Source organism: Lissotriton helveticus, chromosome 1_2 (genome assembly GCF_964261635.1).
Source record: "Lissotriton helveticus chromosome 1_2, aLisHel1.1, whole genome shotgun sequence".
Lineage (NCBI taxonomy): Eukaryota > Metazoa > Chordata > Amphibia > Caudata > Salamandridae > Lissotriton > Lissotriton helveticus.
This window is the reverse complement of record NC_136058.1, coordinates 33,455,657-33,469,754: the sequence shown is the minus strand read 5'-3', so window position 1 is coordinate 33,469,754 and position 14,098 is coordinate 33,455,657. Positions and strand designations below refer to the sequence as shown.

At 45.4% G+C, this 14,098-nt stretch overlaps 1 protein-coding gene across 1 annotated transcript in view; it reads left to right on the top strand.

Moving 5' to 3' along the window:
• MSH4 (mutS homolog 4) overlaps positions 1–14,098 on the top strand; it is a 1,513,152-nt gene that overhangs the window by 33,436 nt on the left and 1,465,618 nt on the right. The window contains exons 2-3 of the mRNA XM_078673412.1: positions 1,349–1,534; positions 9,973–10,158. Of these exons, the coding sequence (XP_078529538.1) occupies positions 1,349–1,534; positions 9,973–10,158 (372 nt within the window). The remainder of the gene's footprint in view (positions 1–1,348; positions 1,535–9,972; positions 10,159–14,098) is intronic.

Here is a 14,098-nt window from a genome sequence, read left to right as displayed (position 1 = left end):
CTTGTGAATAAATGTGAATTTCCTTAGTTTTCCTTTTTTCCAAAATTACAAAGGCAGGGCGGGTGGCTGGGGGAGATGAGCGCTCTGGTGAGATTCAGGGGATGGGACCTTATTGGTATATCAAAATTGGGGAGGGGTGTGGTTGGAGGACCACATATGATCATTCCAAGACCTACAAAATCGCTACACCCTCCACCCCTCACAATTTTACAGATAGTTGCAGTTACGCCAGGCCCACATTTAGCGACTGGCACTACACTGCCATAGTTCAGTCCTATGGTAGCACAGATCATGATGGGGGACTTAGGGAAGGGTGGGGTGTCGCGGATATACATTTCCTTAACGAACAATGGCCCAGCATCGCTTGACTCGCTCAACCTCTGGGAGGGGTGGCTGGGTCCCCTCCAGGATGAGGATTGGCGATGACCTTTAATGGCCCCCCAGACCATTACCAATTCAGCTAAGCTTTGCTTAATCCAGCTATATTATATTCATAATGCCTACCTCACCCCTGACTGCCTTTATAAGGCAGGTATGCGATCCTTGCCATCCCACATGCGCTGCTGGCAGGAGCAGGCTGACTTTTCTCAAATGGTCTGGAATTTTATCATATGGTCCGGTCTTGCCCCAATCTCACCCCTTATTGGGAAGCACTGGAATCTGAAATCACTGGTGTCCTGGGTTGGAAGGTGCCATTCAACACCCTAAACCTCCTCCTGGGAATCATGGACGGCCTAGACGGATCCCGGGCAATTAAGCTCTTCCAAGGTACCTCCACCATGGTGGTCAAGCAAGACATTGGTGTGGCATGGATACAGTCTGACCGCTCAAGTTTATCTAGATGGTGCAAGGGCGTAGACTGGTGTGCAGCACAAGAGAGGCCACTGTTTGAGGCTGGGGGATGCCCAGCCAAAAAATCAAAGGTCTGGGGCAAATGGTTGAACCAACTGTTATGTATGGGTTTTCTGTCTCTTCTCGGACTATAATAGCATATGATAATACGTTAAAAAAAGGAGCGACGTTTTTGTTCGTGCATGACAAAATCAATAATTATTCCATTGTACCAGTTGCGATTGCTTATCTGTGCTGTTAGTTTCTCTTTGTTTATTCTAAAATCAATAACATTAATTATCAACAAAAAAATGACAAACATGTTATTTCCCGCCTAAATGTGTGAAAAATCACTGAGAAAGGAAATTTGTGAGACTTGAATATGATATGTGTAAAAGTTGTTAATTTTATAGCGCTTTTCTTAAAGTTGAATGAAATTTCTTTTTTCATTTTGTGCATTGTTATTTTGACAAATGGGGCTTCTTACAGTTGTTGTATGTATTTTCCTGTCTAACAGATTCATACTGTGGTGATGAGAGTTCTTTTGCGGAAAATCCTAGCACAGTAAATGCGACCTCTGGTATGTGCTCTGTTTCACAAAGGTGTCCTAATAGTACTAGAACTAGTAAGACACCTTTTTCTACGGATGTGCACCAAGAAAGCGCAGGTGGCGGTATTCACACTCCAGTGGCTGGTTATTCAGGTACGTGTTTTCTTTGTAATAGTTAACTAAACAAAACGTTGAAATTCATTTGAAATTCATGTAAATGTAGAAGCCATAGGACATCACATTTGCCTAATTCTATCTGTTTATCCAATCAGTGGTATGATTTGTTACAAGTTGAGCAGTAATGTACATGATATTCACGTCAACGTTATACTATAAATTAAGAAGACAATTAAGGGTAGGGTAAAAAGCAGGCAGAAGGGTAGCTCTTCAGTAATCGAGTTTTCATGACATGCAGAAGTTTTATTTCCACGTGACATGCTTCATATAGACAGATGGCTACGTTTTTAAGGGAGTGCGTTTGGGATCTAGACATCTTTTCTCAGTAGCACACTTGGTATGTGTGAACACGTTCGCAACATTGTGATATTTGTTTGTATATTTGCGTCTGCAAATGTAGAGCATCATAGTATAGAGTCAAATCCTGGCTTTGCTCTTTTTTTTTTAGCAGAATCTCTGGTAGTTACTGGCAATTACTAATATCATCTAGGGTTTTGGATACTGTTGCAATGAACTTCTATTGCACGACTGGAGATGAGGATTACTTCTTTTCCTCTTGAGCTATTGCTGCTCAAAGAGCATGAACAAAGAACAAGTGTTGTTAGAATCCTGATGAAAAGCAGCAAAATAGTATATTACTCTTAAGCAATCTGCCATTTGAAAGCCCTAGAAAGTCCTCAGTGAGCCGTCTGTCTTCTCTTTCTTTGCTGCGTGGGCAAACTGCCAATCATGTGCTTTTTGTCTTTATGTTTATGATATTCTTTAGACACCTGTGGTAGCTCTACCATATGTTCTACCTCTTAATGGCTTGGTGAATTCTTTGTGCCTTCTGAATGAACACTTTAATCTCTTTTCAGGTGTTCTAATTCAGTTGTATTATATTGATACCTTCCACTGCTCTACATTGCTTTTGATTATTTGTATCTTCCCAGCGCTCTGTGTTCGAAGGACTGCTTTTGTGCTATGCTCCCACACATCTGTTGAATGGTGTGTACTTATCTTTGTCCATGACAGTGTGCAAGTTTGGGCAGGTGTGATTTCTAAGGGCGCTGGCAGAAGGCATTGTCGCTGATGTTTCCAGACCTCTCAATCGTGAAAGCTGATCACCATTTTAAGTTGGTGGTGTGGTACAATTACCAGCTTTTAGGGAGATGAGAGTCCATGTAGCAGTTTAGTGTTCCCTGACCTCTCCCACCTTGATGCCGCTTGACCTGTGTGCCTTGGAGCAGATTTGTGTCATGGCTCTGATAATTCACTGAAGAGTTACTGCCTGAGGTGAATGATCCATGTTTTTAATAGGGGTTCTAGAGGCATGCAATGGTGTTTGTTGATGTCACTCTCTTTGTTCTGAAGACTCTTAAGGGTTTGCTTGAGGAACATCCATTACTGTGGGTGCTTTTCTTCCAGCTAGTTTCAAAGGCAATATCCTAAAGGGGTAGTAATATTTAATATGGCAGCACCTTACAACTGGGCCTCGCTGTTATTAGAGGAGTATATTGTAGAGGAGACGACCTGTTATACAGTAGATGAATGAGTTCCACCCTTACCGGCGCCCCTCTCAGTAGCAGGACCATAGTCACTGTCTGTGTCTTCAGCTTTTCCATGCTCAATCGCTAACTTTGCGGCTCCATTTTGGATTTCTGGTCTCTGCCTCTCTCTCGCATTCTTCTCTTGCTTACAAGATGTGGCAGTGTCCTAGATGATGATCATTTTGCTTCCCAGTACGCGGCGGCTCAAGTTGGGCCTCCAGGGGATTCTGGCCATTACCTATTTCTGCATGCAAGCATGTTAGAAATGCTGCATGCAAGAAGTTAGTAAGCTTCAACCCTCATTGACCCAGCAATACAATACGTATTAATTAGCACTTGGTAACTCATAATTTTGATCTGATACTTGTATATAACTCCATGTTGATACATTTTATTTAGGTTTATGTCGGAATTATTTCCCATTCCATGATGGCTCAACTATTCTGAAATATGTCACTTCCTTTTAAGGTTGTCTTCCCCCAATCTTTTGCTTTTTGTCTGCATGTTTTCCTGAATCTTTTTGTTGCCCTTAGAACTCCAAGCACTTTACCACTGCTAATCTATGCTAAAGTGCACGTGCTTCTTCCCTAAACGTGTGTAATTGGTGTATAAATAATTGATATATTTAGTTTACCTGTAAGTCCCTTGTAAGGTGATATACCATTTACCCAGAACCTGTAAGTTGAATGCTACCATTGGGTTGCAACACCGATTGTGCCACCCACAGATATAGCCTTTAAAACCTGTCTCAGGCCTGCCACTGCAGTTTCTGTGAGTGCAGTTTACTACCACTATGACTTGGCTTTTAAAAGCACTTGCCAAGCCTTATACTCCCCTCCCCTCCCCTTCCCTTTTACTGCACATGCCACCCCTAGGGTAGCCCTAGGAAGGCCTAAGGGTAGGATGCTATTTTAGTAAAAGGTAGGGCATGTACATTTGTTTTGCAGGTGCTGTTAGTGACAAACAGCCTATTTCGCTTTTCACTACTGTGAGGCCTATTCCTCTCATAGGTTAGCATTGGGGCTTCCTCAATACACTTTTGAACTGTAATTCCTAATCCGAGAGGAGTAACTTTTTCATGTTTCATATGTTTGGAATGGTATTGATAAATCCTACTTATTGGTGAAGTTGAATTTAACATTACTATTTTAGAAATGCCACTTTTAAAAAGTGGACATTTCTCTGCACTTACTGCTCTGTGTGCCTGACAACCTGTCTCCAATACACTTCTGGGGTGGGTGACAGCTAGACTTTGTGCATTCCCTCAATACTGCCAAAACACAGGAAGGATAGGTGTGTCTGAGCACCCATCTACACACATCTGTATTCTGATGGCCTTGCCTGGGCAGGATGGAAAGGAGGGGCTAACACTTCACCTGAATAGATAGTGTCCTCTCCCCACACAAAGGACTGGCAGACAGGACTGGGCTGAAAGGGGAATATGTGCACTTTAGGGAGCTGCGTTGAACTCACCTCCCATCAAAGGCACTTTTGGGTATAAGTACTAGGTCTCTGACCCCCTAAAATCGGACAATTCTGGATGTTGAACTGAACCTATATCAGAATGACTGCTGTGCTGCTTAAAGGACTCCTCTTTAGATTGCAGACTTAGATGGCCTGCTTTTCTCTTGTGTTGCCCTGCTGCCATTTGACTCTGTTGAAGGAGACCTGGACTCTGCCTCCACTCCAAGAGATCTCCAAGGGCTTGTTGGCTTGCTGTTGCTTGAGACTCAGGGAAATCAAAGTCTCTCCAGCTGCTTCTGTGCCTATCTCAATGGAAGTGGCCCAGATACTTGCAACACGGATTTTGACGCATCTTTTGTCTGCTGTTAGCAGAACAGCTGTATTGACCCGGTTGTGGGAGTAAATCTGCACATTACATCGAAACCAATGCTTTGCCTCCTTAGATCAATGCATTGGGAAGCGCATCACTGCCACTGCAGCTTGGTGAGATAGATGCATTCCCTCAACTGAGTGACAGAAACTGGCACATCACTCGATGCGTCTTAACTCCGTCACCCATCTTTGGAACCGACACATTGCCTTCACTGGATTGAGAAGATTGACACATCTTGTGGCTTGCGAACAGTAAAGGTACTTTGTTCACCGGGGTATCTCAGTACCTTTGATCTTTTATCAGGTGTAGGAAGTTGGCACTGTATATACCATAATGAAAAGAGATCTAGTGCTAACAGAGTCAAGTAAGTCCCCAAAGATATAGTAGAAATAATACCTTACACTTAGTTTAGGTGTAACTGGGCTGAGCAGCTTATTAGAGGGTAGTGTGAATGCATTTATTGTACATACTCATACAAAGCAGGAACACACGCTCAGTGATTAACTCCAGGCCAATGTTGGTAAAAAAAATATTACTTTAGTTACTTTATTTTAGGAACCAAGTAATACTCAGTTACATGTTGTACACTTTTGAGAAATACAATACTTTCAGTTACAGTTGGCAAAGGTTTGTATAAGCATTAAAAGTACTTTACAGGTGTATGAAATACTTTTCAATGTCAAAGAAGTACTTTTCTCAGAACCAATCCAATCCTATGGGAGGAAAGACAGGTAAGTAATTTCTGGTAAGCAATCAACTTACAAGTTCAGCCATTTGGATGGTTTGACCAACACAGGGCAAGGGTCGGACCTAGGTAGGTACTGCACCACCAGCGGCACTGGAGCAGCCGGTTGCAGAGGTCACAGGGTCCAATGTTAGCCTATGGGCGCTGGGGGTACCTCGGACCCGATGGACCTAAAGAACTACAGGCCCATCTCTCTCTCCTCCCCTTCGCCGCTAAAGTTACTGAGAAAATCACTCAACACCCAGCTAACACACTTACAGAATCCAACAACATCCTCGACTCATCGGAATCCGGATTCTGCTGCAACCACAGCACCGGGATTGCCCTCCTAGCTGCCACAGCCGACATTCCTACACTCCTCGATCAAGGCCACGCTGCAGCCCTTATCCTACTAAAAACTCTCAGCAGCTTTCAACACCGTCTCCCATTGCACACTAGCCACCAGACTCCACAACGCAGTCAGGGGACTGCCTTGGACTGGATCCGCTCCTTCCTCTCCGTCAGAATTCCAAGAATAAGACTCCCGCCCTTCAGATTTGGAGTACCCCAAGGTTCCTCCATCAGCCATACGCTCTTCAATATCTACATGGCCTCCCTCGCAACCTTCGTCAGAAAACATGGGCTCAGCATAGTATCCTAAAAAGACAACACCCAGTTCATCCTCACCCTCACCAAGGAACCCGACATCACCAGGCACAGTTTCCTGGGAAGGAATGAAGGATGTCACATCCTGATGAGCAGCAGCTGCCTAAAACTCAACACTGAGACAACAGAAGTCCTCATCCTTGGATCCACCCCCACCACGTCGGACAACACCTGATGGCCCCTGCACTTGGACACCCTCCCATCCCCATGGACCACTCCCGCAACCTCCGGAACATATTTGACTCCTATCTCACCATGAACCAACAGATCAACGCTGTATCTTTCACATGTTTCAACACCCTCCACATACTCCGCAAGACCTTCAAATGGATCCCCCCCCGAATCCAGGAAGAACATCACCTGTGCACTCTTCACCAGTAGACTGTACTACGGAAACACCCTTTACGCCGGAATCAACAAATCCCTCCTTCACAAACTCCAGACTGTCCAGAACGCCACAGCCAGACTCGTCCTCAGCTTCCCTCGACACAACCACATCACCCAGCACCTCCGAGACCTCCACTGCCTCCCTGTTGAAAAAAGAGTGACCTTCAAGCTGCTCACACACACCTACAAAGCCTTCCACAACACAGGACCCCAATACCTCAATGAAAGAATCTCCTTCTTCCCCAAAAGAAACCTCCGCTCCGCTGACCTAGCCCTGGCCGAAATCCCCGGCATCCACAGAGCCAGAAAGGGAGGCAGATCCTTCTGCTACATAGAGGCCAAGACCTAGAACAAACTCCCCCTCAGCATCAGATGAAGCCCTACACTGCAAACCTTCATAAAATACCTCAAGACCTGGCTCTTGGGAGGACCTCAGAAGTGCCCGAAACCCCGTCCTCCCAGCGCTTTGAGACACCCACAGGTGAGTAGTGCACTCTATAAACTCCTGATTGATTGATTGATCTCGAAGGCACTGGTTGCAGGTAAGTACCCATGGTTAAGGGTCCACAGGCCCTGGGGGTTGAGGTCAGTTTGTACCCACCATCAGCTATTGTGTTTAATAACATAATTTTGCTAAACATGTATGTATGTATCTGCTAGCTATTCTGATTCAAGCATGTGAATCTGTGAAAGATACTCCAACAGGGGAGGAAAAAAGTGTATTACCTACCTGTAACTTTCATTCTTCAGTATTGGTATATTTCATAGATTTACATGTGACCCACCCTCCTCTCCTTAGAGGCTCTCCTTCTTGGCAAGTGGTGACTTTTCGATTAGTGCTTGAAAATCTGAAGGAAGATGCCTCTGCTGGGAGTGTTCTAAAGGGTTCTATCACCTGATTGACTGGAGTTTGGTTCTTTATGAATGATGTGGATACGCTATTAAAGTAAATGTCTTTTGCCATTGTAAGCTATGTCAACTATTTTCAGTGCTTTAGAATGTACTGTGGGACTCCCACCTTGACAACGGGGATGATTCAAGCATGTGAATCTATTAAAGATACCAATACTGGAGAACGATAATTACAGGTAAGTAACACATTTTGTTTGGGAGGTCGCTTTCACTCCTGCTTGGTTAAATAAGTAGATGTACGTGAGGGTTCATATAGAAAAATATTTTTTATATATTTTGTGGCCCGAGTTTTTCAGATTGATCTTTTGAGGGTACAGTTTCTTAGCGTGGATAGAAAAAACAATTTGGTGATTAATTTGGGGGAGTCAGTTGCATGATTTATCTCCTTGATGTCTGTGCCTGAATGGCTTTAGCTGGATGTTTAGCTTGTTGCTGAAGTTAAACTCTGATGAACCATATCATAGGTGTTACTGCTGCACAATCTCTGGCCCAAACTATTTTGGTCAGTGCAAAAGCTAGTCTGTGCTACCTCTGTTTTATTAGCTTAGTTTCCAATTTGAGTCCACTTTGGCCTTAGTGCCATGGGAAATTTCAACAACAGCTTCTTGTGTCTACAGTCTGCAGTTCATGAACAATTTTGCCTTCCTGACTTTGTAGGTCCCTGCAGTCAGATGTAATGTGCTCCAAAAAATATCATGGGGACACCTTTTATTTAGGAGCCTGAAAACACAGAGTTAAGAAATTACACCAGATCCAAAATTCTGCAGCTTATCTTATTTTAACAAAATTGACCAGGCATCCCAGTATCACCAGACCTTATATTGGTTGCCAGTGCAGCTGTATTATGTTTAAGGTTCTTCACATTGTCCATCAATCACTTCCAATTACATTTTCACCTTTCTTGCAGATCAAATTAAGATGTTCTGTTCCAGCCTTTTATTCAAACTGATCTGAGCTTTCTGTTCGTACCCCACAGCAAGTGTTAGGAGGCTGGAGGTAATTCCTTTTGTTTGTTGACCCCCACTTTAGCTTAGTGGAATGCTCTAGGTATGCCTATGCGATGTGAGACCTCTTTTAATAGACTTCGAGCATAATAATTTTTTTCCAAGCAAATTTGTTTCGGTATATATATATATATATATATCAAAACAATTCCCATGCAGGCATGGAGTGATGCATAAATTATGCAAAAAAGGAGGAGAGAACTCTGGGTTCCCAAGTTTAGGTGGAAGTCAGCTCCTGTATAGAGCACCCTCAACACCAGCGACACTCTAAATTTGCACGCCTCAAATGTCTGCTTTTCTATCAAAGTTTTTAAGGATAGGATTAGCACAGTGCTATCCACGCCGAGAAAGAAATGGACAAAGAACCCCAGAGTTCTCGCCTTCTTGTTTGTGTATATAACAATTTTTTCTTTGGGACCTGCAGGAGAGGTATCAGTGGAGGTGGGGGCAGGGAGTGGGACCCTACTTGTTGACACTTTTGCAGCACTGGCTGGAGACTTGCAAAGTACCATTTCTCGGTCTTAAGCAGCTTTAGCTAACAGTTCCTTAGGTGATAGGGAAACTTGTTCATCTGAAACAATTTTCTATATGTGTGTTGTCCTGTTGCCCGCTGTTGCCAAACAGATACAGGGAGGCCATAAATCCGCCAAACTCTTATGGCTTTGAAACGTCGAGAGTTGAAGGTTTGAAACCTATTGCCTTCTTTTTGACATAACAAACAGGTTTTGTAAATTAGGATCATTTACCCACCATATTACTGCTCAACTTTCTTTAGTTTGTCTAAATTATCCTTTTGTCAGGGGGGGGGGGCTGCATCATCTTCTCACTGCTCTCTAAGAAGGTGGCAAAGAACCTGACTGTGGGCTTCTCCTCCTTAGCTGGCTTTAGCGTCTTTATCATCGTTGTGCCTCCCACAATTTTGTTTCCACCAAGTACTCATTTGGCCTTTTCCTAATATACCCTTCCCCTTGTGGTTTTTGGGTAGTATCATTTCTTAGTTACATTGCCTTCTGTTGTTTTGCCTGGAATTCTCCAGGATTGGGGCCTGGTTCAGGATTGGTGTGCATGATAGGGGGAAGGGAGTTCCAGTGAAATATGTCACGTGATCCCAGTTCCTTACAATTTCGTAGTTTACTCGTCCCCCTAACCTTACAATTTGGGGATATTTAACACATATGCATTTATATAAAGTTCATGGTGGAGCACTGAGCACACGTGTAGCGTTAATCATTAATGTTATTGAAGTCACTGTTTATTGGAATATTGTCTTAAATTGCCATTTTTGTGCATTGCTGTTTTGAATAGTTAAATGTTTATATTTTTAACAACTGTTTTATATATTTTCATATTTATAGATTCGTACTTTGGTGACAAAAGTTCTTTTGCGGAAAATCCTAGCACTCTAAATGTGACTTCTGGCACAAGCTCTGTTTCACAAAGGTGTCCTAACAGTACAAGACTTGGTAAAACGCCTATTTCAACGGGTAATCACCTTGGAAGGTCTGGTGGCCCTATTCGCACTCCAGCAACAGGGTATTCAGGTATGATGTTTTTCTCTTTAAAATAGCCATTCCACAAAGCCTTGCACTTCTTTTGGATTACATCTGCACATTTCTAGCTTTTGGTCCGTTTAAAGACATAATGCATGATGAATTTGCTAATAATTTAAATATTTAAATTGCAGTCGCATCACAATAGCACTGTAAATTAGCACCTCACTTAAGTGCACCATCATTTGCAGACTGAAAGGTTCCCCTTCACTGCTGCCCAACATAGTCACAGGTTTTCTTTGCACTTGCTCCACCTTAGTATAGATCATAGTGGTGATGGGATTTGGAAGAAGGCAATTTCAGAATAATAAAAGATGCTTCTCTCTCTTATGCACTAGGGAGAGTTGAGCTCAATAAAACAAAAAAAGTTTCGGCCTTGGGCAACATCCTTGGTGCGTACTGTATATCACTATTTTAAAGCAACAAATAAGAAACCGCATTACAATTGTGGGTGAAGACTATGAGTCACAAAAGACAAACCCTTGATTTTGTATTGCGGCGCCTTGATTCCCTCAACAACGTTAATATTTTGCATATTACACTCTGGTTTATGCTTTGGAATTTTTCAGTTGCCTTTAGTTTACAACAAGGTGCTTCTCCAAACAAGGATACAAGTGGTTACACTAATGCAGTAAGGTAAAATCACAACGAGAATGCCTTGTTTCCCTATTTAAAATAATTGTAACTTACAATCTATGAAGCAGTGTACGTACTTTTGCTCATGCCACTTTCGCTGTGCTATCGTCGTAATATGGAACTATATATATATTTTTAAAATATTTTTTATGAATATTTTATTCTCAACAAACAAAAAATAAAACTGAAAAAATATACCAGTCATTACATCGTAGGAGAATCATCGTATAATAATTGTTTTGTATGTCCAAGAGACTGCCTTGGAGACTATCTCTTCTTGCAACAGTCTGCCCTCAAGCGGTGCATATTCAGGGATGTCTATCACGTCTATTTACTTGCTCTCCAGGGGTGCTGCAATTGGAGGTATTTGTATATTTGCGTGCAGTGAAGAGAAGGGTATTCCGTTGCCTTTTAGCAGGATATTGCCTACACTGTAAATTCCAACCATGTCCTATTTGTTAAAGCCACGGAGTTTGAACACTTCAGGCAATCTCTTACCTTCCCAGAGTGGCGTTGCCCTCGTTACCTTTTTATTCCATCTCATCTGCTTCTCAGCCCCCTCCATGCCTCCATCACTCTTTGCATAGTGGGTAACAATCCCTTGCTCCCTGGACCTCCATAGATATCAATCAATCAATCAATCACAGCATTTATATAGCGCACTACTCACCCGGAGGGTCTCAAGGCGCTAGGGGAGGGGGGGTCCGCTACTGTTCGAACAGCCAGGTCTTGAGCTGTTTCCTGAAGGCGAGGTGGTCCTGGGTCAGGCGCAGGTAGGAGAAGGACCTTCCTCCTGTGGTGGCTCGTCTGATGCGGGGGACGGCGGCGAGGGCGTGGCCGGTCGATCGAAGTTGGCGTGTGGGAGCGTAGAAGTTGAGGCGGCTGTTGAGGTATCCTGGACCTTGGTTGTGTAGGGCCTTGTGTGCGTGGGTGAGGAGACGGAAGGTGATTCTCTTGTTGACCGGTAGCCAGTGCAGATGTCTCAGGTGTCCGGAGATGTGGCTGCGACGGGGGATGTCCAGGATGAGTCGTGCTGAGGCGTTCTGGATCCGCTGGAGTCTCTTCTGGAGTTTGGCGGTGGTTCCGGCGTAGAGGAAGTTGCCGTAGTCCAGGCGGCTGGTGACGAGGGCCTGGGTGACTGTCTTCCTGGTCTCGGTGGGGATCCACCGGAAGATCTTGCGTAGCATGCACAGGATGTTGAAGCATGACGAGGAGACGGCGTTGACTTGTCTGGTCATGGAGAGGGAGGAGTCCAGGATGAAGCCCAGGTTGCGTGCGTGGTCTGTAGGTTTGGGTGCGCTGCCCAGGGCGGGGGGCCACCAGGAGTCGTCCCAGGCGGAGGGTGAGGATCCCAGGATGAGGACTTCCGTCTTGTCCGAGTTCAGTTTCAGGCGGCTGCTCATCATCCACTTGGCTACGTCTGTTATCCCTTCGTGTAGGTTGGCTCTGGCGGTGGCGGGGTCGTTGGTGAGGGAGAGGATCAGCTGGGTGTCGTCGGCGTAGGAGATGATGTTGAGGTTGGGTTGGCGTGCGATGGCTGCGAGGGGGCACATGTAGACGTTGAAGAGTGTTGGGCTGAGCGAGGAGCCTTGAGGAACGCCGCAGATGACTTCGGTGGCTTCTGATCTGAACGGGGGGAGGCAGACTCTGTGTCCTTCCGGCGAGGAACGAGGTGATCCATTCCAGTGCCTTCTCCTGGATTCCGACGTTGCTGAGGCGCTGCACTAGGGTACGGTGGCAGACAGTGTCGCAGGCCGCGGAGAGGTCTAGGAGGATGAGGGACGCTGTTTCTCCGTTGTCGAGCAGGGCTCAGATGTCATCGGTAGCTGCGATCAGGGCGGTCTCGGTGCTGTGGTTGGCCCGGAAGCCAGACTGCGAGAGGTCGAGGGATCCGTTCGTCTCGAGGAAGGCAGCCAGCTGCTTGTTGACGGTCTTCTCGATGACTTTTGCAGGAAACGGGAGCAGCGAAATGGGGCGGTAGTTCTTGAGGTCGGTGGGGTCAGCTGATGGCTTCTTTAGTAGTGCGCTGAGTTCGGCGTGCTTCCAGCTCTCCGGGAAGGTGTTGAAGGAGGTGTTGATGATGTCCCGCAGGTGGGGTGCGATGACGGCGTCGGCCTTGTTGAAGACGTGGTGAGGGCAGGGGTCGGTCGGAGATCCGGAGTGGATGGAGTTCATCGTGCGGATGGTGTCTTCGGTGCTGATCGGGGTCCAGGCGCGGAGGGTGGTGGTGGGGGGCGGTGGTTCGGTCGTGGCGTGCGTCGGTTGGGAGCTGAAGCTGTTGTGTATGTCCGCGATCTTGTTGTGGAAGTAGGAGGCGAGGGAGTTGCAGAGGTCTTGCGAAGGGGTGATGTCGTTGTTTCCGGCGTTGGGGTTGGAGAGCTCTTTTACGATGTTGAAGAGTTCCTTGCTGTTGTGGGCGTTGTTGTCCAGTCGTTCCTTGAATGCAGTTTTCTTGGTGGCGTGGATCAGTTGGTGGTGTTTTCGGGTTGCGAGCTTGAGGGCAGTCATGTTGCTCGGTGTTGGGTCTCTGCGCCAGGCTTTCTCGAGGGCTCGGCAGTTCTTCTTGGAGCTCTTGAGTTCATCGGTGAACCATGGGGCTTTCTTGCTGCCGGGTCTGCTAGGCGTATAGTGTAAATAGGTATGTTTCTGGAAATGAAGTCATTCTAAAGCGTATGTTGGGTGGTCTCCTACTATATGCCCCCATTCATTAATTTCAATGAGATGTGCCGCTCTATAATAGGCCTGTATGTCTGGTAGTGCAATCCCTCCATTGTACTGACTGCGTTGCAGCGTCTGAAGCGCCACTCTTGGATGAGCCCCATCCCACAAGAGTGTGCGAAGTTCATCATTGATAGTGTTGTAAATTGCTACCGGGACTTTATGATATGTGTTCTGTAGAATATAAAGGAGCTTGGGAGGGTGATTGTCTTGTACGTGGCCGCTCAACCCAGTATTGTTAAGGCAGCCGTCGCCATCGGGCCACATCTTCTCGGAATTCCACAACTATTCACCTAATATTATTTTGTAAGCAGTCAGCCTCGTTGGTGGAGATGAAGAGCCTTAGATATTCAAATCCCTCTCTGGATATGTGCAGGTATTCTGGTAGTATGCATGTGTCAAGAATACCTCCTGCGGGGTTTAGGTTTGACTTGTCCCAATTAATACTATATCTCGAATATGTGTAGTACTGTGTAAACAGAAGTAGGTATCGGGGTGGAGGGCTACTTTGGCGATAACGCGGGCACGGCTTCTAGTAGAGCGCTGGAATGGGACGCTTTTAAGGCGGTGGTTCGGG